This window comes from Phyllostomus discolor, chromosome 12 (genome assembly GCF_004126475.2).
Source record: "Phyllostomus discolor isolate MPI-MPIP mPhyDis1 chromosome 12, mPhyDis1.pri.v3, whole genome shotgun sequence".
Taxonomy (NCBI): domain Eukaryota; kingdom Metazoa; phylum Chordata; class Mammalia; order Chiroptera; family Phyllostomidae; genus Phyllostomus; species Phyllostomus discolor.
In genome coordinates, this window is record NC_040914.2 from 45,320,217 (window position 1) to 45,345,702 (window position 25,486).

General features: G+C 46.1%; 2 protein-coding genes and 1 non-coding gene across 7 annotated transcripts; 2 read left to right on the forward strand and 1 right to left on the reverse strand.

Moving 5' to 3' along the window:
• The first annotated feature begins 413 nt into the window (after positions 1-413).
• CHRNA3 (cholinergic receptor nicotinic alpha 3 subunit) lies at positions 414-10,728 on the forward strand. The gene is made up of 6 exons (XM_028502177.2): positions 414-678; positions 2,112-2,251; positions 2,364-2,408; positions 3,550-3,659; positions 6,147-7,158; positions 9,247-10,728. The coding sequence occupies exons 1-6, from the start codon at positions 621-623 to the stop codon at positions 9,373-9,375; spliced, it is 1,494 nt and encodes a 497-aa protein (XP_028357978.1). The 5' UTR covers positions 414-620; the 3' UTR covers positions 9,376-10,728.
• A 1,088-nt stretch (positions 10,729-11,816) lies between these two features.
• CHRNA5 (cholinergic receptor nicotinic alpha 5 subunit) lies at positions 11,817-24,164 on the reverse strand. 5 transcript variants are annotated; one of them, XM_036013204.1, is made up of 6 exons: positions 23,999-24,164; positions 18,074-18,225; positions 17,321-17,365; positions 16,043-16,152; positions 14,261-14,465; positions 11,817-12,506 (listed from the first exon to the last, which is right to left on the reverse strand). In XM_036013204.1, exons 1-6 carry the CDS (start codon positions 24,090-24,092, stop codon positions 12,345-12,347), a joined length of 768 nt encoding a protein of 255 aa, XP_035869097.1. In that variant the 5' UTR covers positions 24,093-24,164; the 3' UTR covers positions 11,817-12,344. The 5 variants fall into 5 exon arrangements, with proteins under 5 accessions (XP_035869097.1, XP_035869096.1, XP_035869101.1 ...); XM_036013203.1 differs by having other exon boundaries at positions 13,634-14,465; XM_036013205.1 differs by having other exon boundaries at positions 12,400-12,506; positions 14,166-14,465.
• LOC114488702 lies at positions 22,019-22,165 on the forward strand. Its single transcript, XR_003683815.1, has one exon. It is a non-coding gene; the product is annotated as a U4 spliceosomal RNA (small nuclear RNA).
• Positions 24,165-25,486: the final 1,322 nt, after the last annotated feature.

Sequence of the window (25,486 nt, forward strand, 5' to 3'; positions counted from 1 at the left end):
TGTCTCTCCCTTTCTCGTTCTCTAAAAATCAATTTAAAAAAAAAACTATTTCCTCACGGAACCGCAACAATTATGGTTCCGTAATTTCCTCCTCCCGCACTCTCAAAAAGCAAATACCATGACCGCGCCTACAATATTTAACAATTACTTCATCGCGTCCAAATCATGAGGTCTCGTCCTGAAGTGTGTTAGAGGCTCTCAGGTGGACCGGCGACCAGAGGCGGGAACACGCGCGACACGCGCCACAACAGACTCCGAGGTGGCGCCGCCCTCCGGCGCCCTCAGCAGCCCTCAGGACTCGCGGGGCGGAGCCGTGCCCTGGCCCCACCTCCGACCCCGCCCCGCCCCGCCCCCTACAGGCAGCCGTCCTCTGATTGGCCGGCGCGGGCACACCCTGACACTAGACCCAGCACAGCGCCCCCCACCCCAGAGCCCGCGCGGACGCCCGAGCGCACTGGGTGCTCGGTCCGCGGGAGGCCAGGAAGAACCCCAACCCCGCGCTACCCACCCTGTTTGGCTCAAGTAGCCGCTGAGAGGGGAACCCACCGGCCGAGTCTGCCTCCATCACCCCGTGTTCGCTCCCCATCTCTCGGAGTCTCCGAGAAGCCCACCTAACGGCCATGGGCACACCCTCGCACCGGGTGCACCCACTTCTGGGGCTGCTGCTGCTGATACCAGGTACGCGCAAGGGGGGAGACCGAGAGGCTGAGTCCCGGGAGGGGACGCGGGGTCCGAGGGGCGGGAGCGCGGCCCCTCCGCGCACCGCCTCCTGAGGCCTCTCCTCCGAGTACAGTCCGTAGACGCACGCCTGGGGCGTCGGCTCCATTGTCTGCCTCCCAAGTGGGGAAACTGATGCCAGAGAGGTAAAGACTTGAAGACCCCCTGGGAAAAGAGGGCAATCGTTTTTGGGCTGCGGGGCCAAGCGAGTGCGCCAGCCTCCCCTCCAGTTGTCTCTCCACGCTCCAGAACGCGCGAGCCGCCCCCTCCTCGTCCGAGTTAGGGAGAAGGGCCTCTGACCTGTCGTCAGGAGTCACTGGCCTGGGAGGGCTGGTTGTGCCAAGGGATGAGGGTTTGGCAGGGTTACAGGGGGACCTGCTGGGAGAAGCCACGTGGCTGTACGCTTTGATCTGCCTCCTGGGTGCTGAGACCCCCACTACTGAGAGAGCCTTGCACTCCCTGCAGCTCCTGCCTGTGGCCCCCTTTTTTTTTTATTTTGGGGAGCGGGAAGGGAGCAGGCACATCCCATTTTAAGACCTGAAGAAGTTGGGACTTCACCAGGGACTTCCCTCACCCCCTCCCAAGATCGAAAATGGGAATCAGCAGATGGCTGACTCAAGATGCCTGGGGTGGAAAGGGGTCTCCACCCCAGAGGGATTAGGGTGTCTGATAAGGATCTGAAGACAGCATCAAGAGGAACCCCGGATCACACTCTGAGATTGATGGAGCCCGATAGGCACCCAGCTTCCAAGAGGGTGGGCAGCCACACCCTGGCAGGGCCCTGGGTGGGATGAAGGAAAGCCCAGGCCTGGCTGCAGTCTCCCATTTGGAGACTGGGAGGCAAAACACCTGTCCTGGGGGTGGCCCTGGGTGGCCCTGGGTGGGCCTGGATGGCTCCGCCCCTGGAGTGGATTGGTCATCTGCATCATGGAGGCAGCGAATGGCTGTGCCTGTGTAGGCTACATGCCTGCCCACTGTAACAGTGAAGACAGGAGAGTTCCTCAGCCCGCACCGTATGCTAGCACGGGGCTGAGCCCTCGCTCATGACAGCCCTGGGACGTGGGCACGTTTATAGTCATTGTTTTTACAGACAAAGAAGCTGAGCTTCAGAGAGGCTAAGCCACTTGCCTAGCTAAGCTCACACAGGATTTGCACCAGATCTCTCCAAATGCCGAGCCAGGCTTGTCCCCACTGTGCTTCTCACTGAGTGTGTGTGACCTGATGGGATCCCTGTCCTGCCTGGGCCTCAGTCTCCCAGCCTGTAACTGGAAGGAGCGAAACCAATCGGACAGTCTGGAGTTCCACGGAGCTCCCAGAGGGTGGAGAAGAGGCTGTATGTAGTGAGTGGGTGTCCCTGGCGAGAGGACAGGGTCTGACCAGGCTACTCTCCCTAGTGGCCAGCAGCTCCGAGGCCGAGCACCGTCTGTTTGAGCGGCTGTTTGAAGATTACAACGAGATCATCCGGCCTGTGGCCAACGTGTCTGACCCTGTCATCATCCAGTTTGAAGTGTCCATGTCTCAGCTGGTGAAAGTGGTAAGTGCCAGGGCCACAAGCTGTGGCTATGGGGAATGGGGCTTTTGGAAGAGGCTTTCCCAGAGCTTAGTTTTTTTGTACTTTATGCATTTACCTCAATCTACCTCCCCAGGATGAAGTAAACCAGATCATGGAGACCAACCTGTGGCTCAAGCAAGTAAGTAACCAGGGCCTGAGCCCTGCTGCCCCCTGGTGGTGACTGCTCTATTTGCTGCCTGGAACCAAGAAGGACCCAAAGCTGAAGCTGGAGCCTTCATTTTTGTGGACCCAGACTGGGGTCCACTGACCTGCTTGGGCTTAGGTCCCAAGGTTCCCCCAGGAAGAACTGCAGGGCCCAGTCCCTCTAGTCACAGATGACAGACTGCAGCTTGGAGGGAGAAACCTTCTCCACCATCACACAATAAAATGGGACAGACCTGAGCCTGGAGCCCTGGCCCTCAACTCTAGGGTAGGGTGTGAGACCACCGCCTCCCCTTTCTCTTACCGAAGACTCATCCTTAAGTCAGAATCAGATGCTGGAGTCATGGTTGCTAGGGTGGGGTCAGGGGCTCTGGATTTTCCTGTTCAGACTGAGGCCAAAGAAATAGTTTTCCACATGTCCTCCCCAGGGAGTCCCTCCAAGGCCTGGACAAATGAATTACCGGCCTGATGGTGACCCTTGCACCAGCCCAGCCAACTGAGTGCTCAGCTCACGAGCCTTCCTCCAGGAGGCTGGAAAGCCAGGTGGGCACAAAGCCCGCTTGGTGCTGCACAGCACGCAATCCCCCAGGCTGCAGCTTCACCTCTCCCCTCAGAGACTTAGGATGCAGGTCTCCCAGCCTCCGCACCCAAACCCTACTTGGGTCCCGATGAGATCATGGCTCCTTTCCCAAAACCCTTCAGAGGTCAACCCAGTCGACCTGGAGGTAGAAGAGGGCTCTGTGATTAGCACCCCGTTTGGGGGCTTGATAGGAAACGTGTCTGGGGAAGCTCCTGGAGAAACGTTTCAGAGACATAAACAACACGCGCTTCAGGCACAAACCTGGACCTGGCACTACAGGTGGCCAGACTGGTTCTCATGGGACTGATGTGGGGGCTGCCTTGACCACAGTCACGCAGCAGTGGCCCCAGGAAAGCCAGGACGCGGGCTGCACACAGCCCTGTGCCTCCCTAACTCGCACCCACACAAGACTCCAGGCCCGTGGGGTCTGCAGCACAGAGCCAGCTCCGTGGCATTCGGCAGGGATGGGAATTCACCAAGATGGGTGGTGTCAAAAGAACAAAGCCACACTGGTTTTTCTGCCGCCTCCTCCCCCCAGATCTGGAATGACTACAAGCTGAAGTGGAACCCCGCTGACTACGACGGGGCGGAGTTTCTGCGTGTCCCCGCACAGAAGATCTGGAAGCCTGACATCGTGCTCTACAACAAGTAAGGGCAGCAGCTTCACCTTCATGGGCGTCCTGGCCTCCTTTGGACCTTTTCCCACAAGGCTTCACTCAGTGGTTCATACCACAGGCATTTATTGAGCACCAACTGCACGCCAGCTGCTGGAGATGCAGCGGTGCACAAAACAGACACAACCCCTGGCTCCAGGGAAGACAGGCCTGAGTTATAATATCCACATGTGCAAGTGCAGACCAGAGCAACGGCCACAAGGAAGGAAAACACATGGCAGGGAGGGAAGGGAACCCTGCCCTGTGGCCCTTCCTAGGACTGACCTTCCCTGTACATCAGGTCCCAGCGGGCCCCATGAGGTGAGACCTCAGGAAGGTGGCGTTCTTCTGCGCACCTGGTGATTCCGCCCCGCCCTGCATGGCCCTCCCCACCGCCTCCCCACCCACTCCAGGAGCCTCTGAGGTTCTTCTTCAGCCATCTGAACCTGCACATGGCACCTCTCTGTTTTACAAAGCTGACACTCCCCACACTTAGCTCTGTTATTAGGCAACAAATTTTAACTTTTAACTTTAAAAATAACTAATGATATTTTACAGTATGTGCTAGTCCTTGGGTATTGGAAAACATTTTTTCACCTGTGCTTTATCTCTAGTTATAAAGTTTTAGCCACTAAGCATTTTTCAGTACAACACTTCATATAGATTTAGTCTAATCTGATTTTAATGAAGAAAAGCATTCTGTGATTAGGTTTTTATGCTCTATTAGTACAATTAGTATTAGGAATGCAGAAGCTATGTTTTTAGCTAAATCCCACTTCTGGTCACTGACTAAATGAAGGGGGATTTTTAACCACCTCAGAGATGGTCCATATTTTATTTACTGTTTTCCAAAAAAAAAACAGCTTTCATGAATATGATTCTTTCATGCGATTTGTACTTGTCAGTTGGTCCCTGGAGAGTGGGGACATGAGAAACTTGGCTGGTTTGCAGAGTGCGAGCTGTCCCATCCAAAGGCCCTGAGGTAGGCAGGCAGGGTGTGACAAAGTTTTGCTGACCTCAATTAACAACATGGGCAACATTTTTAATCTCACGATTTAAGTATTACAACTGTTTTCTTCCTGGAAATCTTGGGTGAACTGTGAACTTTAGGAAGTATGGTTGTAACAATACTGAGAGACACGGTGAGGTGCTTGAAATTGAACTTGGGAGAAGCAGATATCGTAAGGAATTTCCTTAGAATCTGAGACTGAAAATTATAGTGAGAGAAATTCATCCAACCCCTCTCTGATAGTCAGAATTTCAGGATTGGTCCCCCTGTTGATCATTTCTCTTCATTTCAACCCTAGAAACACCTTTGACCTTCTTATGCCAAAATTTCTCCTATGAACTTTGATTTTTCTAAAATTCAATCTCTAACAGAATCCTCAGAAAGTGCTCACAATTTACCCTAAGACCCCACAAGTTCTTAACTCGTTGCAGCCTTTTTAGATAATACTTTTAGGTGACTTACCTAGATAGAACATCCTTGGATTGTTTTTCCTCCCATGAAAATCATGAAAATGCTGAGTTATGTCCTGGTACAAAGTGTCACTGTCAAAATCTGATGCCAGCCTAATGTTCTTGTTTTTGTAAAATTGGGTGACTTTTGGGAAAGGAGACACTGTTAGTAAGTGTTCAGGGGCCCCAGATGCAAACCAGGACTGCTCTAGACAAACTGGGATGTACGGTCGGCTTACTTGTAAGTGGGCTGTTCTTTCCACTTGTCTAACCAAGAGATACCTTCCCTTTGTTTTACTCTACCATGCACTTAAGAAGCCTTCTTTTATTCTAAAAGGAACAAGAAACATGGGGAGACAGTGGGGCAAGGTAGGGAAACAGAAGGTGTGAAGGAACCTCTTACACTGAGTTTGAAAGATGGATCAGTTTACATGGTTATTTTAAAGCAGCGCTAGGAGAAGTGGGGAGTGTGGTAAGTGGTAGAGATGGGGTCTGGGAACAAACCCACCTGACAGGGTTCAGTTCAAGGGGCTCCCAAGTGGTGTAACACACATGGTATGCACATGTGGGGCGCCCAATGGAGACTGAATGAGGAGGTACCGATGAGGTCCAAACCACAGGAATAGAGGGTGGCAAATATCCCCAAAGGTCACCTGCCTTTAGGATGACAACTTTCATCCTGTTTCTTTACTTAAAGGGAAAATTTTCTGGCATTTGGGGTGTCTCAATAAAAAGTATTGTATGTGGTGGGATGAACCAGCAACATCCTCAGGTGATGAGTGTGTCAGATTGTGTGTGTCTGTCTGTGTGTGTGTGTGTGTATGTGTGTGTGTGTAGGGGGGGAGGTCCTGGGCCTCAGTGTTCACATTAGTATGTGGGGTGGTGAAACAGGTGACTTTTCACCACACTCAGAGCCCTCACATTCCAGTGTACGCACTGTTGCTTAGCATTTACCTGCTGGCGCGTGACAGCTGGACCGGAGACCACATCGCAATGACCATGCGCCTCCTCATTGTCTCTGCAGTGCAGTTGGGGATTTCCAGGTGGACGATAAGACCAAAGCTCTGCTCAAGTACACAGGGGAAGTGACTTGGATACCTCCGGCCATCTTCAAGAGCTCATGCAAAATCGATGTGACCTACTTCCCATTTGATTACCAGAACTGCACCATGAAGTTCGGGTCCTGGTCCTATGACAAGGCGAAAATCGACCTGGTCCTCATCGGTTCCTCCATGAACCTCAAGGACTACTGGGAGAGCGGTGAATGGGCCATCATCCGAGCCCCAGGCTACAAGCATGACATCAAGTACAACTGCTGTGAGGAGATCTACCCGGACATCACGTACTCGCTGTACATCCGGCGCCTGCCACTCTTCTACACCATCAACCTCATCATCCCCTGCCTGCTCATCTCCTTCCTCACTGTGCTCGTCTTCTACCTGCCCTCTGACTGTGGCGAGAAGGTGACTCTCTGCATCTCGGTCCTCCTTTCCTTGACCGTCTTCCTCCTGGTGATCACCGAGACCATCCCCTCCACCTCACTGGTCATCCCCCTGATTGGCGAGTACCTTCTGTTCACCATGATCTTTGTCACCTTGTCCATCGTCATCACCGTCTTCGTGCTCAATGTGCACTACAGAACCCCCACCACACACACGATGCCCACATGGGTGAAGACCATATTCTTGACCTTGCTTCCCAGGGTCATGTTCATGACCAGGCCGGCAGGCAATGAGGGTGACACACCGAGGCCAAGACCAGTCCACAGCGCTGAGCTCTCCAGCCTGAACTGCTTCAGCCGCACAGGGTCCAAGGGCTGCAAGGAAGGCCAGCCCTGCCCGGACGGGCTGTGTGGGTACTGCCACCACCACAAGACAAAGATCTCCAACTTCACCGCCAACCTCACAAGAAGCTCCAGCACCGAATCTGTCGACGCTGTGCTCTCACTTTCTGCCCTGTCACCAGAAATCAAAGAAGCCATCCAAAGTGTCAAGTACATTGCTGAAAATATGAAAGCACAAAATGAAGCCAAAGAGGTAAGATATCACATCGGTCATTCATTCACTCAACAAGGCCGAGGCATGGGGCTGGCATAGGGTATTAGACTCTGGAGTCAACAGCCTGTGTCCAGACCAGCTCCTCTGTAACCAGTTCCATGTCGTCTCCACTCTCTGAGTCTGTCTTCTCATCTGTAAGATGGGGTGACAAAGCTCATGAGTGTATGATGCCCCGAATTAGCCACTGGGCTGCCAGCACTCTGGGCCAGGAGAGGGAGTCAGGAGCTTATGCTAGCTCACCATTTTGCCTAAACTCATGTACCTGTTATTCATCGTTAGTTCCAAAGTTTCCAGAGAATGGCCACTGTCATTGCACCTTAAAGACTTTGACAGTTAAATGCAACAGTAGTTGTGACCCAGGTTTTTGCAGCATTGCTTGTATTCATGTGGGAGACCCAAGTGCCATCTGTCTTTACCAGACTAAACCCTGTACTTGCTGTCAGAGGGAGATTTTCCCTCGAATAATGAACATTGTTAAATATGCATTAGCGTAAACTGATATTACTCATTAAGAATCCTGTGTCAGGCACATCCGTTCATTTAATCCTTATAAGATCCCTATGTGGTAGGTACCATTCTTGTGCCCATTTTATACATGAGAAAACTGAGGCTAAGAAAGGTCACATAACTTACCCAGAACTCACGACTAGCAAGGAGTAGAGCTGGGATTGTAATCAGTCTGTCTCCAATCCTCTGCTTCCCCATCCCCCTCCCAGGCCTGAAGATGTTCACCCAGCAAAGACTGGGAGGAAATCGCAGGGCCTACTGTGTATTGGAAGCACTTACAAACCAGAATCTGAAGAATTCAAATATATTACCTTGTGGCAAATACAGTGTCATTCCAATTTTACTTGTGACTCCTTAGTATCATCAGGAAGACATGTTTATCCCAGCTCATCATGGTGAAACCCATCCTGTCTCCCAGCCCCATTTTGGTCACTTAATTAAATTACTGCATCCATGGTACCTCTTTGTCATGCAATTATTTCTTCCAAATCAGTTGATTCATGGGTTCTCTCTTCACAATTCAATTACGGTTCCGCTGCTGTCCAAGTTGTCTGGGAGGACAATGAATGTACAGTCCCCTTCTCATTTCCAGCATCGGTCGAAGCCTTATTGTACACAATAAGCCCTGCTCTTTCTTCTGTCTTTTACCTTGCTATCAGCAACTATTTCTCATTTTCAGCCTGTTCTATAACCTTACAGAACCCCATACTATGGACTGGTAGCCTGGTTATTTGGGCATTGCCAGGGTGGGGGGGGGGGGCGGAGGGACAGAGGGGGAATAATTATGGAATTGCCCCGATACACTGATCTCATTTTTGGCTGTTGAAAGGAAATTATATCTAAAACTGGGTAAGAACTCATACTTTGAAACAATGGTAAATGATGCTGGATAGTATTCACTATTCCAACAAAGGTCCAGGATCCTCCACAGAGGTAGAAGGCAACTAACTAGCTTTACTAACTATAAATTGGAATTCAGCCCTGATGGGTGTAGCTCAATTGACTGAGCACAAGCCTGTAAAGTGAAAGGTCTTTGGTTCGATTCCCAGCCAGGGCACATGCCTAGGTTGTGGGCCAGGTCCCCAGTTGGGGGCATGGTTGGGGGCATGTGAGAGGCAACCAACCTATGTTTCTATTAAACATTGATGTTTCTCTCCCTCTCTTTCTCCCTTCCTTCACTTCTCTCTAAAAATAAATAAATAAAATAATTTTTTAAAATTGGAATTCTAGTTAAAAAAAATAGGTTCCATACATATTAAGAAATTTCTGATTTAAAGCAACACAAAGAGGAGGAGGGTTGAAGGGGATAAAATGGTAATGGAAAAAATACAATAAAGATTTAATTAAAAAATAAAGCTACATGACAAGTAGTTTTATTTCTCTAGTGCCTAAAGAGAAACAGGAATGGCGCATTTCCTCAGACTACAACAGTTCCTTGCATTTCAGTGGGAATAGCTGCAATGTATTTATTAAACATTCAGGAGTGAAAATGCATTCATGCTGTCTTCTCCTTCCTGCTTTGTTTTTTCCTCTTTCGTGATTTTTGTTCTCATTTTTCAGATTCAAGACGACTGGAAATATGTAGCCATGGTGATCGACCGTATTTTCCTGTGGGTGTTCATCCTGGTCTGCATTTTAGGGACGGCCGGGCTGTTTCTGCAGCCCTTGATGGCCAGGGACGACGCCTAAGCACTGACCCTGGGGCACACTGGGTGGGAGCTCTTTGTCTTTAAATTGCAGTGAAACACACTTAACCTGAAATTTACCATCTGAGGCATTTTTACTTTCACAGTTCAGTGACATTTTCATTACTGTGCAACCATCATCGCTACCCATTCCCATAACTCTTTGCATCTTGTAAAACTGAAACTATATACCCATTAAACAATAACTCCTTATTTCCCCTCCCCCAGCCTCTGGAAACCACCATTCTACTTTCTGTCTCTGAGTTTGACTAATAGATATTTCATACATGTGGAATCATATAGTATTTTTCTTTTTGTGACTGGCTTGTTTCACTTAGCATAATATCCTCAGGGTGCATCCACGTTGTAGCACAATGCAGAATTTCCTTCCTTTTTAAGACTTAATTGTATTCCATTGTCTGTAGAGACACATTTTTCTATTCATTCATCTACCGATGGACACTTGAATTGTTCCCCTCCTATTGTAGATAATCTGCTGTGAACATGGGTGTACAAATATCTCTTTAAGACCCTGCTTTCACTTCTTCTGGGTGTATGATGATGCTATCTTTAACTTCTTGAGGATACTATTTCCACCATGGCTGTAGCATTTCACATTCCCACCAACAGTGCACAACAGTTCCATTTTCTGCACATCCTTACAAACGCTTTTCTGTTTTTTTTGATAGTAGCCATCCTGATGGGGGTGAGGTGGTATCTCATTGTACTTTTAATTTGTATTCCCCTAACTAGTAATGTTGAGCATCTTTTCATGTGCTTATTGGCAATTCATAGATCTTCTTTGGAGAAATGTCTGTTTTAGTCCTTTGCTCATTTTTGAATCAGGTTGTTTGTTTTTTTTTCTGTTGTTACATTTTAGGTCGGTATACATTCTATATATTAATCCCTTATTAGATATGTGATTTGCAAGTGTTTTCTTCCATTCTGTGGGTTACCTCCTTACTCTGTTGATACGATTCATCTCTGGTCATGATCATCTTGAGGAAATCTAGCTCACTGGTAGCAGTTTGAATCAAGCCATTAGTAATTGCAGCACAAGGGTCCTTCTGTTCTGGTAGCAGAAGCTGCAAAATAAATTTGCCACGATACGTTTCATGTCAAGATCCTGAATCTAAATCTCAGACACCCTAGTTCTTGGAACCCCCAGGTCAGCTTCCGGTTCTCACACTGTCAGTCGCCAGTCTCTGTCAGTTGCAAGCCCGTACACATTCAACATTCTCAGGTGTTCTGCTTGTTGCAGGCCTTCCAGAACGTGAACCACTTTCAACAGATTCATGACCATCTTTGAAGCATTTGTGCCACAGTTTTATTTGTGCTACACTCATTGCATCCTCCCTGGAAGCCTCCTGAATCATCCAAATAGTTTCCACGGAGGAACGTTCAAGCTTAACACAGAATTTGATGCAGATTCATTGCTCTGTTTGCTCAGTCATTTTGAATGCGACAGCCACATAGTACACATGTTTATTCAATGGCATCTACTGTCCACACTGACTAGTATAGTGAAGTCATTGTTCACACATGCACATTCCAGTCCACTCTCTCTTTGCTTACCAGGTTACATCAATGTAGCACAAACGTTCTTGATGGCTGGACTTTTCCTAGACAGGCCTGGCGGGACTTTTTCTGGACAGACGTCATACATGCTGAAATAGCTAACAGGCAATGTAAATGAATGAATGAAACCTGACTTTCACTTATTAAATGGAATTAAACACCTACCTACAAGAAAACACAGATTCAAGTATTTACTTGAACTCAGGTGGGTAACATACCATAAACAAATAAGGCATTTGTTCTCTCAAGAGCTCAAAGTTCTAGACCAAGTGAAAAAGTTCCATTGGTGTATTCTTCTTGGTCATAGCTAATTCAGAAACATTTAGAGATGAAATTTAACTTGCTTACCTGTGGTCCATGATACTATACTGCATAAGTAGCAACAGGGTAAGACTATACTACTGTTAACGGTCCTTGCAACCCTCAGATTCTACTATGGTAAATGTTGGAATGAAAGAGATAAAATGGAAACTTCACAGGTATGTAAAATGTTCGATGTGCTCATACTGAATTAGACTACCATCTTTAATTTTGGAAGATAATTTTCTCACGGAACAATTTAGTAGTATCCATTAACATGTTTTTAAAATGGGATTCACTTAATTGCTATGGACTCTTCTAAGATGAAGGGTGAAGAGATGTTACCACAATTTGTATAGAAGATAGTTGTACTAATTGTGAAAAATGTGGACAGAGGATTGAAACTAATGTTAAAGATATGCCACTGCATGTCCACGGGAGCAGTCTGTTGTATGATTTCACAACAAAGTGTGCTGTGAAAATAACATAATAATTATTCAGTTTAAGCATCTGAAGAATAAACTAGGTCTTAAAGGAGTTCCCAATTGCCATTTTTAATTTTTTTTAAATTTTGGTTATAGAAATCAGCATCAGGTCAATCATTATCATACTAAGTAGTCAGCTTACCTAATGTAGCAGTATAATATTGTACTACAGACTGAATGTTCCCCAGTAGATGTGGGACAGAAAGAATTTAAAAATGTGTACCTTTACCAAATGCAGGAAAAGTTTTGAAGTCCATCTTCAAAAATGACAGGAATTTTCCAGTGCATTAAAATATGAACTTCACTGTTGATTACAAATATTACAAATTACAAAGTATTATTAGCCAGGATAAAAACATTAGAGTTTTACTAGTATAGGTCAGATAATATTTTCCTGCTATTTTTAGAAGACCAAATGGTACTCAGTTAGTTATTACTTTACTCATGCAGATGGGCCATCTATTAAGGTAAAATGATATGAGCAACTGTTATTCTGTTAAAGCTTGCATGAAATTTGAAACTCGATTGACATTTTCAGAAGTCTACAGGTGCCCATAAGGTGTACATGCCTTTTGGTATCTGAATTCCTACCACAACTCCTAGGGAAGCATCACTTAATTGCATTTCCAATTTGAACAGGAATTGTTATATTTGCCCATTTATAAATCACAGGAACAAAAAGCCCAAGAGAGCCAACAACTGAAACCAGAAGAAAAGTCCACAGAAATAGCCGATCCAGAACCTGGGCTATGAACTTCCAATCTTCAACAACCTGTTGCAAAAACAAAAAACAAACAAACAAAAAAACACATTAACCACATAATTTAACACTGTGTAATTATTATAAGATATAACACACTGAATTAAGGCCGAATCAGTTTGTGATGCCCACTGCTGCCTGGAAACCGGAAGTGACCCTGAGCTTGGAGCTCAGGGACAAATCCCACCCTCACCATTAGAACAGGGCCCCTGCGAGCTCTCCCAGGCTCACCAGTGTCATTTACACATCAGTGTGTAATATTTTACAAGTGGCTGTTTTGATAATTTTTAATAAAAATTTGAATATTATATTACTTGATTACTTTGTCATAAACAAAATAATCTCTTCTGTTCTTAATACATGCAGTTATTTCTGTTCCTGATTCTTACCCAGCTGTGTTACTTATTTTAATTTTTAAAGGAAACCCAGCCTGATGTTAACTTCATGCCAAATTAAAAGTCGACTCAGAATAATACTTCCTCAATTTAATCTTCCCCACCCCTCACCTGCTTGGTTTAGTTTCGGATTTCCTAGGGCCATTTTAGTCCAAGGTCACAAGGACAAGATGTGCTGCCAGGCAGCTCACACCATCCACGTTTTTGCAGCCTAAACAGGCAGCTGGCTCAGCAGGTGTGAGTGGCTGAGGAAGGGCAGATGAAACCAGCCTTAAAGCATGTGACAGGATTATCATTCCTTAGAATATTAGAATAGTCAGCACAACACTAAGTTTTCTTTTTAAAATATTTTATTTATTTTTAGAGAGGGGGAGGGAGGGAGAAAAAGAGGGAGAGAAACATCAATGTGTGGTTGCCTCTTGCATGTCCCCTACTGGGGATCTGGCCTGAAACCCAGGCATGTGTCCTGAGTAGGAATCAAACAGGCAACCTTCTGGTTCACAGGCCTGAACTCAATCCACTGAGCCACACCAGCCAGGGCTAAATTTTCTTTTAAATTATCCGAGATGCCCTGTGGGATCTGAGAAATGGGAGGTGTACAGGTGCCCCATTTTGTGGATATTTTAACTGGCACAGATTTTAGTAAGGGTCTCTCATAGAATGTATGCCAATATTCCTGGTCCTCAATCTATGCTTAGTCTAGAAGGGTCATGACCTGCATTTGTAATATGACATATCACAGACCTCACGGACATCATTCTCCTTCATGACATGTCTTGTAATATATCGAATAGAATCAAGTGCAGCTTCCAATGTGTTTCTGGAAGATTTTGGTCCAATACTCCTCTCGGTTTCCTCCTTCTGGGTGAAGTACCTATCTACGTGACTTCTCATGCAGAGCAGTTTTGGAAGCTTGTGGAGAAATATCTTGCGGACCCACGGAGCCATAGCAGTGTGTGTTGAGGGAGAACGATGATGAATATTGATGGCAAAGACCGTCACCATAATTGACAGAGTCACAAAAATCATGGTAAACACCAGATACTCCCCAATCAGAGGTATTACTTTTGAAGAGGAGGGTATGATCTCTTCAATAACCAGAAGGAAGACAGTCAGAGAGACAAGTACTGAAGTGCAGAGGCAAATCTTCTCACCTTCATTTGAAGGAAGATAGAAGACAAGTACAGTTAAAAACGAGAGCCCAATACAGGGGATAATGAGGAACAAGGTATAAAAGAGAGGCAGACGCTTAATCACAAACGAGTAAGTGACATACGGGTACCAGCAACAGCTGTCGGTTCTGTTCCCTTTGCTTCCCGTTGCACTTACAATCTCCCATTCTCCATTATCAAAAAAATCCCTCTTGTCTACCTCTTGGTCTTCTAGAATTATGTCCACCTGTGATCCATCATAAGTCCAAGAACCAAACTTCATGGAACAGTTCTGGAGATCGAATGGGAAAAATGTGACGTCTATGGTACAGGAACTTTTGTAGTTTGCTGGTGGGGTCCAGGTAACGGTGCCATCATACCTGACAACGGTTTTCGTGCTGGCCCCTTCAAAACGCCCATCTGCGCTGAAACACACACACGATAACAATGTGGGAACTAAACACAAGCGTGTATCTTACCAGCCTAATATAAAAGACAGCCTGTATTACAGTATGGAATACTCCTTACATTGTTACACTGGAGATGTGCCTGCTTGTGCAGGGACTCTGCTTTAAGAACATCTTAAACATCTATGCCAGGACTGACAGATCTACAACTCACAGAATCCCACCATTTTCGTGGTTGAAAAGATTTCACTTTACACACAAAATAGAATCAGGCTATTTAAACAACGGACACTCCCGGAGCCAGAACCTGAATGCTGGACTCCCCGCACAGCGCCCTTCCATCCAGGACAAATGCCAGAAGCCAGCAGGTTGACAGTAAAGCGCAGGAGCACCAAGCTGGCCACAATGCTGGCAGACAGCAATGCCTCCTGTGCTGGGCTGCGTGAACTCATTCATATTTTGGAGAAAGCAGGAAAGTGGCCACCAACATAAGATTTCTTTGAAATATTCTGTATCTTAAAATTTATGTGACTTTTACAAAGTACTCTGTAATATATCTATGTTTAATGTAAAAATGTTTTCAATTATTTAAAGTAAAAGGGTGCTCCAGGAAGCTGCACCATGTTACCTTTCACTCGGTTTGCTCTTTACATATTGAGAAGTGTGGAGGTAAAAGTTTTAAAAGACTAAAGATATTTTTGCACAGCATGTGCTTTGTCTTTGTGCCAAATGCCTTCTTGCAGATAATACAAAGTACGTGAGGATAAGCACAAATTCCCAGGTGTGCCCTGGAGTGGTCCTAGAAAAAATGAGACTGGCACCCAGGGTTACCCTCTCCACAAGTTAAAAACTATCATCAAATAAATCATCGAGGGAGGGTGCCTGTGAAGCTGTGTTAACATTCCTCGCCATGGGATAATTACAATCACTATTTAAGCAAAACTAGAAGGATGCACATTTAAACGTAAAGTATGACCTGGACTATTAGAAAAACATATGAAAAGAGCTGGGAGGCAGTCTGCCAGACACAGAGCCTGGTACATAAGAGGGTAAACGGGGCTGTCAGACCTCCTTCGTGAGAACTCGCCCTGCCACCCTCGGCCTGTGTGATCTCGGACAAGGTATGACCATCCTTGGCATCTGTTTCCTCACCTGTCAAATAGGTTTAATGGCAACCAGCTTGGGAAGGTCCTGACACACTTGCACAACCCCTGACACACTTGTACAAACTGCACACACAGCGCTGAGCTCACCACCAGGCACAGTGAGCTCAGCGCACTTGTGATTCCAGGCAGCACTGGATGACAGGACCAATTACCGCCTCTCCCCCTGCCTCCTTACACTGTTCTAGACTCCCCTGATGTTCTACAGATTTTAGAAATCAGAGCACACTTTTATGATCAGAAAAGAATGCACACATACAGAGAAAGGAGCAGATCCACAGAACCTATCTGAAACTAAAGAATGGAAGTAAGATCAAGTCATCTGACTTTATAGCTACATGATTTTCAAAAGGAAGAAAACATCACTAGTGCCTAGTAGATGTACAAGTGTTTCCTTTTGAAACATGAAATGGCATTTTGAACATAACTTACTTATCAAACAACACGATGTCTGGGGTCCAGAGAGAGTCTGAAGGGACTCGTATGACTCTGATCCCTCCGTAGTCGTCGGGGTCCCACCTGAGCTTTACATCTCTCCATTCCTTCGGGACAAACAGAACAGCCTCAGTTTCAACGACATTCATAATCAGAAGTACTAAAAACTGTACTATTTTTGCCAAGTGCAGAAATTTTAGACGTGAGATCACGTCTTCTCTGCACAGAGAAGGCCCACCTCATCTTCCTGCATTGGCACCTTCCTGTCTCTTTGTGCAGTGGCTTCATGCAGGGTCCCCATGAGACACAGTGAGGCCCAGGCTGAGCGGCCCATGGCTCCGCCCAGCACCCTCCTCCAACTACTAGCCGTGCCCTGGAGTGGCACGGACATCTGTGGTCCAGGGTCAAGGGAAACATTGTTTCTTCCAGGTCGGCCCAACTCGACCACACAAAGAGCTGCTGCATTTATCACACGTTCCACATATTGAAACACCCTGTCCAACCTCCACACGGTAACAACGATGTGATCACATCAAATGGGGACTTGCACCCCGAGAAAAGCACATGTGCCTTTTAGGAGTTGGGGGTTAGGGAACATATGCATGATGGTCCAGAAAGAAAAAAAAGAAGTCCTTTACATAAAAGGGACAAGGTACATGGAAATAATCCATCATTACCCACTCGCGTGTTTGTAAAGGCCAAAGGCTTTGAGTGGCCAGCCTGCCAGTGTCCCCCTGACCTCATCTCCTGCCCTCCTCCCCAGGGCTCTCTCACTGCTAGCCACATAAGCCTCTTTGCTGCTCCATAAACACACAGGGAAACGCCAGCCTCAGGGCCTTTGCACTTGTGAGTCCCCCTGCCTGACACCCCTCCCCCAGACAGTCCCGTGGTTTCTTCTCATCCTGCAAGCCTTTGTTCAAACCTTACCTTCTCACTGGTCCCTTCCCAGGCCATCCTATTGAAAAATACAGACCCCAGAGTATTTTTCCCCAAGTTTATCAGCCTCTGAGGTACTATACAACTTACTTATTTTCCCCCCACTGGAATGAAGTTGTGTGAGGACAAAACGTTTGCCTGTTTTATTCACTGCTCTTTCCCGAGAGTCTGGCACTAAAATAATATCAACTGAGTAAATACAAGAGCTCCATGCACCTCGCCCATCTGCATCCTGCCAGTCCACCAAGACTGGAGCCTCACGCATGTCCCTTTGTGCTGCAGATCCTGAAATCATAGTGGTGCCTCACTGGTTTGGTGGCCTTTGAACTGTATACATACCTGTTTCAGCCAGACATTTGTTGTCATTAACTGATTTTTCTCATCCTAGAAAACAAAAATCTAAATAAGGTTGATTACTCCAATTACACTAACAATAATTTTTTAAAAATGGATTTTTCACTTTATATAAACACTCCTCCCCGTACAGTTCCTGTATTCTGTTCATCAGTCCAGCTCTCCAGAAAAGCAGGGTGTTTTTTCTAGGCTAATTTCACAGTATTCCTTTCAGCATATTCTGTATCTCAGATAAACTGCCCTAAAATGTACCATGGCCTTTTTTAGATTTAACATTCATCGTCTCAACCACCACATGCCCTCAAATCTAAGACACAATGATCTCTGATAAATAAGCAGTGTTACTTCATGTGCCTAGCACTAAGAGAGAGCCCGGCTGACAATGACTTGTGAACTGCCACTGATTGTAAGACACACCTTGATTTCAGAGGAGCTAAAATGGAGGAGAGTGTGCATCTTAGTGACATAAGTGTTTCAGTGCATTCCTGAGTGACTGCAACATTATTATTTCCCTCCATGGAGGTGCAGATCTGAATCTCTGTGAAGCTGCTATGTAGGAATCATGCTGAGGCCATGGCCTGGGGGCAGCGTCGTGAAGCTTGTATACCCTACATTTCTAGAGTACCTGGGGTCCCTACAGTCAGTGGGGGGAGAGGACAGAGTACAAGCAGCTTAGCAGACTGCGACCGCACCTACACAGGAGTGTGAAATTGAACACACAATGACATGCACACCTACCACGTCCACCAGCTGAGATATTGCAAGGCCAAACTTTATTCTTATTTTGTCATTCAGGTGTTCCACAGGACGAACCCATCTTTCATAGTCTTGGAATAAATCCTTAAACAAGCTATCTTCATGTTTTGCAATAAAGAACGGTTCAGCTAATCCTGTATAACAAATGTTTAAAAGTTAGTGTACTGGCTTCTTTCCTACAAATACTTCAACTTAAAAAAAAAATCATCATCATTAGTGAACCAAACTGTTATTTAGGCTATTATTAGAATACTTTAAAAATGAAATATTAGTACAATTGTTTGTGATCCATAAGGAACACTCCAATTCAGATACATTTCTTAGTTAAATCAGATTACTCACATGGAAACATGCAGAGTTCCTTTAAGAAACATCAGAGTTTGTATCTATATCTATACACATACATATATACACAGAGTTATGTACAATCTAAATAACAAAAGCCTTTAAATTATCAAGGTTAGGGGGTTACTTGCCATTAAATTTCAAACCTAGAAAACAGATATATGACAGTAAAGTTAATTTATCACCTGTAAATGTAAACTAAACATGCTTTAATTTACATGATTTAACATACAAATATATATTGACTACATTATTCAGATCTGTCCTACTTTTGTTTGCTGTACACTTTTATAAAATGACCTTAAAGCCCATGATTTTTTTAAGACAGAATTTTAAAAGTTTTAGATGCCAGAGCCAAAGACTGGTTATATTTGTGGTTACATCTCCAGTCCAACAGAAAACATTGATTTTACCTCCCAAATGTTTCAGTATGGTGATGAAGAAAGGACAAAGGACTGCACAGCTAAAAACCTTGATTTGAATACTTGGCACTGCTAATTAGCTGTTAACCTGAACATGCCACAATTTTCTAATCTACATAAATAAGATTATCTAGTGGCAAAATGTCAATAATTCTGAAAAGTGTATGGCAAGAACTCTTCATTATACTTGAACATTTTGTGTATGTTTGAATTTTTTCACTCTAGAACATTAATAAAAAGGACAACTTCTACTTTGCTGCCTCACTATTATGCAGATAAAATGAAATAAATTATCTTACTAGGTAGGATAGTATCTGGGTAGTGTACAGCATTCTTTTAATGTTAAATTCAGTATGTAACTACAGAGATAGCTCAGGGTTTTGAGAACAAATTCTAGGAAGATAAGACAAGACGGTGTCCCCTATTGGCATTGCCCTATGAAAAATCATATTTCCTTATCAAGAAGTGTTGAAAAAATTGGGATGGCTGTTGTGGAGTGACCGCCCTGTGCGTTCCAGGGTGTTTGGCAGCATTCCTGGCTTCTATCCATTACATACAGTCCCCCTGAAATGTGACAACCAAAAAAACATCTCCAGACATTGCCAAATGTCACAAGGGCAGGGGAGGGGACAAACCTGCCCCTGGCTGAGAACTGCTCCCATTCTAATCACGAAAGTAAAGTGTGGTCACTGTGAAGTTTCCGACCAGAAGTGCAGGAAGAAGAGCACTTCTCCCTCCGGCCTCCCAGCCCCCTTCCTCCAAGAGTAACTGCTGTCAAGTGTGATGTGTAGACACTTTCAAATACACACACAGAGGAAAAAACAAAGGTTTTCTTTTCAATTTCTAGGACTTGCTGTTTTCATTCAATACTCTGTATCAGTGTATGTCTACCCATCTCCAGTCTTTCTTCCTAAGTTGCACAGCAGTCTGGGTTATGGGCTTTTTCTAATTTATGTAAGCTTTCACCACTGAGGGGCATTTATATAGTCCTCAGTTCGGGGCTGTTCTAACAATGCCTCAATGGGAAAACGCAGTGGTTAACATCTTGTGCAGCTATTTCCCACTATACGAGAATGTATGGCACTGACTCTTAGAAGTGGAACTGCTGAGTCAAGGATATATCCATTTTACCTCTTGCTAGTTACTGTCAAAAACCTTCCCTCTCTTCTTCACCATCTGTAATAAGAATAAAGTAAAAATATCTAATAAGTTTCATAAGGGTGGTATATGTTACATATACCCAGCACATAAATAAGGCACTCCTGGAGCAGTTAATTCTCCCTTCCAAGTTTCCTTGTACCTTTTTTTAAGTTAACAAAAAATGACTTGTATTCCCTTTTTAAAAAGTCCTTTTGTAGCAGCCCTCGGAGGGCTATTTTAAGCATCAGAAAGATACAGCAGTGAACATAATCAACCGTTTTGTAACTGAGTAGAAATGTGCACTACATCCAACATTTTCAATGTGACAAATAACTATGCTTACCAATCATTATTTTAAGAATTATAGATGAAATGCAGAGAGTTTTTTTCCACTCCGGGATTTTCATTATTTTTCTATTGATTTTTATCACAGAATTATAGAATAAAGTTTCTCTGTGGTGAACATGCTTTAGGAAACCTACTTAAAGTAGGTTTCTTGCCCTGACTCAGAACACTTGCAGTGAGAAAGTGACCCCAGGCAGTGTTAAATTTAGGTCCAGTCAATACTTCTCAAGGAGAGGTGACAATTTGCACACTTTTTAGAAAAAGTGTGAGCATCATCAGATTAAGCAAGTGCTGAGTTCACTACCATAATTTGATACCATAAACCTCTCCATAGGCAATAAATATGTATTAGGAGTTTGCAGGTTTACAGTATTATGAACTGAAACACCTGAATGCACATGAAATTGCCTCAGTTCCTATGACATACCTGACCTTGATGAGACTTGCAAAGTTCCCCCTTAGCACCGTCCAGTGAGTGAACACTGAGGGCTGGATGGAAACTTGGAAACATGATGATAGGTGCTATTTGTCAGGACAGTGGAATGCTGTTTATTAGTTTTATTGGTCTTATGCTGTTTGAGCTTTATTATAAACTCTCTGTTTCCACAATTGCTGTCATAAGATCCTCTTGATGATCCACCCAGTTGATGTGAATAGGAAACTTCTCTACAACTGTGCTATCAAAGTGTGCCCCTACAACCCGCAACAAGTGCCTTATTAGGTGTTTTGTCAGGCAGAGTCTCAAGCCCCACGTCCAGCCTACCTGGCACCTGCTCTCTCACCACAGCCCCAGAGGATGCTGGTACCCTGACAGCTTGAGAAGCCCTGGTCCACAAGACTTGGAGAAGTGATTCTCAAGGTGGAAAAGGGGGGGTGCTAAGAGGGGAACAATTTTGTTCCCTAAGTCACATTAGACAATAGCTGGAGACATTTTTTGGTGGGTGCCACTGGCATCTTGTACATGGAGGCCAGGGATGCTGCCATATAGCCTACAGAGCCCAGGAAAGCCTCCTGTAACAAAGAGCTATCCAGCCCCAAAAGTTGAGAAACCCTGATGCAGAGGAAAAGAAATAAAAATAAATCAAAAGTTCAGCTATGGCCAAGTAGCTCAGTTGGTACAGCATCGTCCTGATACACCAAGATTGCAGGTTCAGTCCCTGGTCAGGGCATACACAGGAATCAGCCAATGAATGAATGAACAAGTAAAACAACAAATCGATGTTTATTTCTTTGTCTCCCTCTCTCAATATCAATGAATTTTTTAAAAATTTAGTCACAAAGCAGAAGAGAACCATTTTTAAAAATCTGTTCTATCCCTGGCTGGTGTAGGTCAGTGGATTGACCACTAGCCTGCAAACCAAAAGGGCGCGGGTCAGAGTCCTCGTGAGGACATGTGCCTGGGTTGTAAGCCAGGTCCCCCAATGGAGGCGTGTGAGAGGCAACCACACATTGATGTTTCTTTCCCTCTCTTTCTTCCTCCCTTCCCCTCTCTCTAAAAATAATAAAATCTTCAGGAATAAAAAAGAAAATATTTGATAAACAAAAATAAAGTTTCAATCATTTAAAATTTCACAGAACTAAAAGTTAAGAAGTAGAACTGACTTGTGACTCCCTAATTTCCATACGTCACTCCCCCAATCACAGCCAGATCTGTTTAAAAGACCTGCATTATTATAGCTTTGTGCAGTGGCAGTTTAGTAGCAAATGAGGTTTATCCAAGGCACCATTATTGCTAATTGAATGAATGAATAAATAAATAAATAACCTGTATTATCTTAATGTAACAGCTTATTATCTATTCTTTATTACAGGCAAAAGTGCCTCCTGATCCACCTTTCACAGCCAAATGGCTGCTGGCAAATTAGACATTCCGTTTTCCTGAAGACTGGTTCACAAAAAAAACTGTAAGGAAGAGCTATTATTAAGACTCTAAGTTGAGTATGAAGAAAATGTAAACGTAAAAGCAATCATGGTTGAAAGACCTAAGAACCACCTTCCAGTACCCTCTCATTTTCAAGAGGGAGACACAAAGGAGCGGCAAGGTCAAGCAACTCGCCCAGGAAAACATAATGACAGGCCTCCGGACTGCAGCTGCCCTCCATTCAAAGGGAATGTCACCTGAAAGCCTATAGCATTTAGCAGCACTGTGCAACCCACCACCTATTCGACATCACTTTGTTCTTTACCTGGTGGCTGACTAAGAGCAGGGAGCCTTTGCCATCCCTCATTTCACAGCTGAGGACACTACAGCCCATTCACTCATCCACAAACACTGACTGACTCCTACAGTAGGTGACACCTTCCAGGTACAAAGACAAGCAGGATAAACAGCTGTTCTGCAGGAGCTCGCGTTGGACCAAGGGGAAAGGCCACACGACTGTAACGTAATGTGAAGGTTATTACAAGAAGGGGTCACTAAGCACGGTGGGGGCAGAAAGGAGGAGGTGACCACCTCTCACTATAACACTGGACACACATGTGAACAGATAGCCATTCACACTCTTTAACGCTCAGCCGTGTTTCATATTAAAAGAGATGGGAAAAGCTCCCCTTTCACCAAAAGGGGTAGGGAACTACCCTTTGCTGGAATCTCGGGCACAGCACCTGGAAATTCGTACGTGTTACTGAATCCTGAAAACGACGCAGAGGTAGGTCGTATTGTCCCCACTTTTTCTAAAAGAAGGAAGCTTGTCCAAGTCACGTGGGGAGCCATAAAGTGAACCCAGCTTTGTCTAGCTGCGGAGTCACATTCCTTTTTCTCTGTTAAACTACGACTCTCCCTGCACAGGACTTTCTTTATTTGCTTAAAATGCCTTCCACATCACTCCTGTTCAGTCTACACGAAGCAATGCAATCCGGAATACATAATTCTACTCAAGATTCTTGCTTTCTGGAATCAGAAACCAAAGTTTAAAAACCTTAAGGGAGGAAAGACCAGAAAGAGTTCTTTAAAAAAAAAAATCAGTGTGAGAAACAAGGAAAGAGTTCTTATACCCAAATGTTTCCTCTTTTTAAGAACGTCACATATAAAAACAGAGTTACTGCTGTGGCTCAGTTGGTTGGAGCATCATCTTGTAGACCGAAGGTCGCGGGTTTGATTCCCGGTCAAGGCGGCGGCTCCGATCGTGTATGAGAGGGAACCGATCTCTGTCTCCCTCCCTCCTCCCTCCCTCCCTCTCTCCCTAAAAGCAATGAAAAAAACAGAAATACCGTTGTCGTCAGTTTTGCCTCCCCTTGTCTATGCTGAGCTCCCACCTCAGGGGCCCCACGCACGCCAAGCTGACATTTGACGGAGTCCTCAGCCTCCTCTCTCCCCGTGGGAAACACGCCACCGGGGCAAGGCTGGGACACGGCTCCGCGCCGCGCACCCGCGACTTCCACACTCGCTTCTGGGCAAAAGGGCGGGTTTCCAAGCGCAACCGGGCGCGTCTCTGACTGACTGACTGACTGACTGACTGACAAAGTTGTCCCCTCGCAGCCCCGTGAGGCCTGTCAGGGGACACGCAAAGCGGCCTTTCCCTTCACTTCAGTCACCGTCTGGGCATTCCAACGGACCCCCCCCCCCCCCTCGCTCCAGGCCCCCAGGGGAGAAGCGCGGCCGTCCGTCCTCCCGGCCAGGTTCCCCGGCGCCCACAGCCCCGCCGCGCAGGCTCACCTCCGGGCGCGCTGCCCGGACCCCGGCGCCCGGAGACCAGCGGGACAAGGAGCAGGAGGCGCAGGACCGCGGGCCGGGACCCCCGCGCTGCCATCGCTCCGGGAGCCGCCTCACGACCGGCCGGCGGGAAAGCGGACTGAGGAGGGAGCCACGAGCGGATCCAGTCGGCAGCGTCTGGTACCTGGAGCGTAAGGAGCGGAGCGGTGAGGAGCCAGGCGGGCGAGGAGCTGCCACGGTCGCCCCGCCCAAGCCCCGCCCAGGCCCCGCCCCTCCTCATTGGCCTCGCCCCATCCCGCGCTGACCGCTTCTAGATATGCTTCTTCACATATACTTGTAGGTACAAAAATAGGCGGTGAGGGGGGGGCAGGGGTAGTTAAGAATAGTATAGGAGCCCTGGCTGGTGTGGCTCAGTGGATTGAGCACCGGACTGCGAAGCAAAGGGTAGCTAGTTCGATTCCCAGTCAAGGCACATGCCTGGGTTGCAGGCCCAGTTCCCCCCAGTAGGGGGCGCAGGAGAGGCAACCACACATTGATCTTTCCTCTTTCTCCCTCCCTTCCCCCTCTCTAAAAATAAATAAGATTAGTTTTTTAAAAGAATAGTATAGGAAGTGCAGAAGCCAAAGTGGGACAACTGTAATGGGATACCTGTAATAGCATAATCAATAATCAATATACTTAAAAAATAAAAAAGGTATGCTTCCTCAGCTCCGCCCTGTTTGCAGCTAGCTCTGTCCCACCCTCTCTGGCCCCAGCCCATTTACTCAGAGCCGAGTCTCAGTCCCCTGTAGTTGGACCCCTGCTCTGCCCCTGCCCTGCAGGCGCCAAGTGCAACCCTGGAGTTAGGAGGTTTGGAAGCCAGTGTCACAGGCAGGTCACAGGCAGGTCCCATGTGCCTTCCAGCAACCTTGGGTGGGCCCCAGCACACCTAGGAAAAATGCATGCAACGAGAGTGGACAGACACACAGATAGAAAACCATGACGTCACCCACCACCAATGATCTCTCCCAGCAGCCTGTGGCCTCCTGGGGCTCTGGGAGCCAAGCGACCCTGCAGGAGGCCTGGTCTCAGGTCAGCCCTCCGTCTGGGCCAGTTTCTCCGTCTTTATACCAAGCAGGTAAACGGGAGGACTGACCCTCATCCATGGGAACAGTCCCCTTCATGCTGCCACCAATTAACATCTGTAAATACCAGTGACTCCATCTGCCCCAGACACTTGTGACCCCACTGCTGACTGATGCTGACAGCGCCAGGCTCATCACACACCCTGCTACACCCTCCATTTCATCCCTTCTGTCCATAATTGATTAGCAAACTTCATTTGGCTGTAGAGATTCAGGCAAATTACCTTTAAGCCTTGGTGGCAGAGCGTGTCACTGGTTCTTCACAGAGAGTTTTATGGAGGTAACACCCCTGAGATTCCCTGTGAGCAGAAATTTCACTCTGAGTTCTGCTTTGTAAAATCTAAACCTGGTTGCAGAGAATCCTAAC

Coding starts and splice junctions, on each gene's coding strand:
- CHRNA3 (XM_028502177.2), top strand. CDS start 621: ATGGGCACACCCTCGCACCGGGTGCACCCACTTCTGGGGCTGCTGCTG. Junction 2,409..3,549: donor CCAACCTGTGGCTCAAGCAA/GTAAGTAACCAG, acceptor TCCTCCCCCCAG/ATCTGGAATGACTACAAGCT. Junction 3,660..6,146: donor GACATCGTGCTCTACAACAA/GTAAGGGCAGCA, acceptor TTGTCTCTGCAG/TGCAGTTGGGGATTTCCAGG.
- CHRNA5 (XM_036013203.1), bottom strand. CDS start 24,092: ATGGCAGCGCGGGGGTCCCGGCCCGCGGTCCTGCGCCTCCTGCTCCTT. Junction 17,366..18,073: donor TATCTCAGCTGGTGGACGTG/GTAGGTGTGCAT, acceptor TTTGTTTTCTAG/GATGAGAAAAATCAGTTAAT. Junction 16,153..17,320: donor CAAATGTCTGGCTGAAACAG/GTATGTATACAG, acceptor TTTGTCCCGAAG/GAATGGAGAGATGTAAAGCT.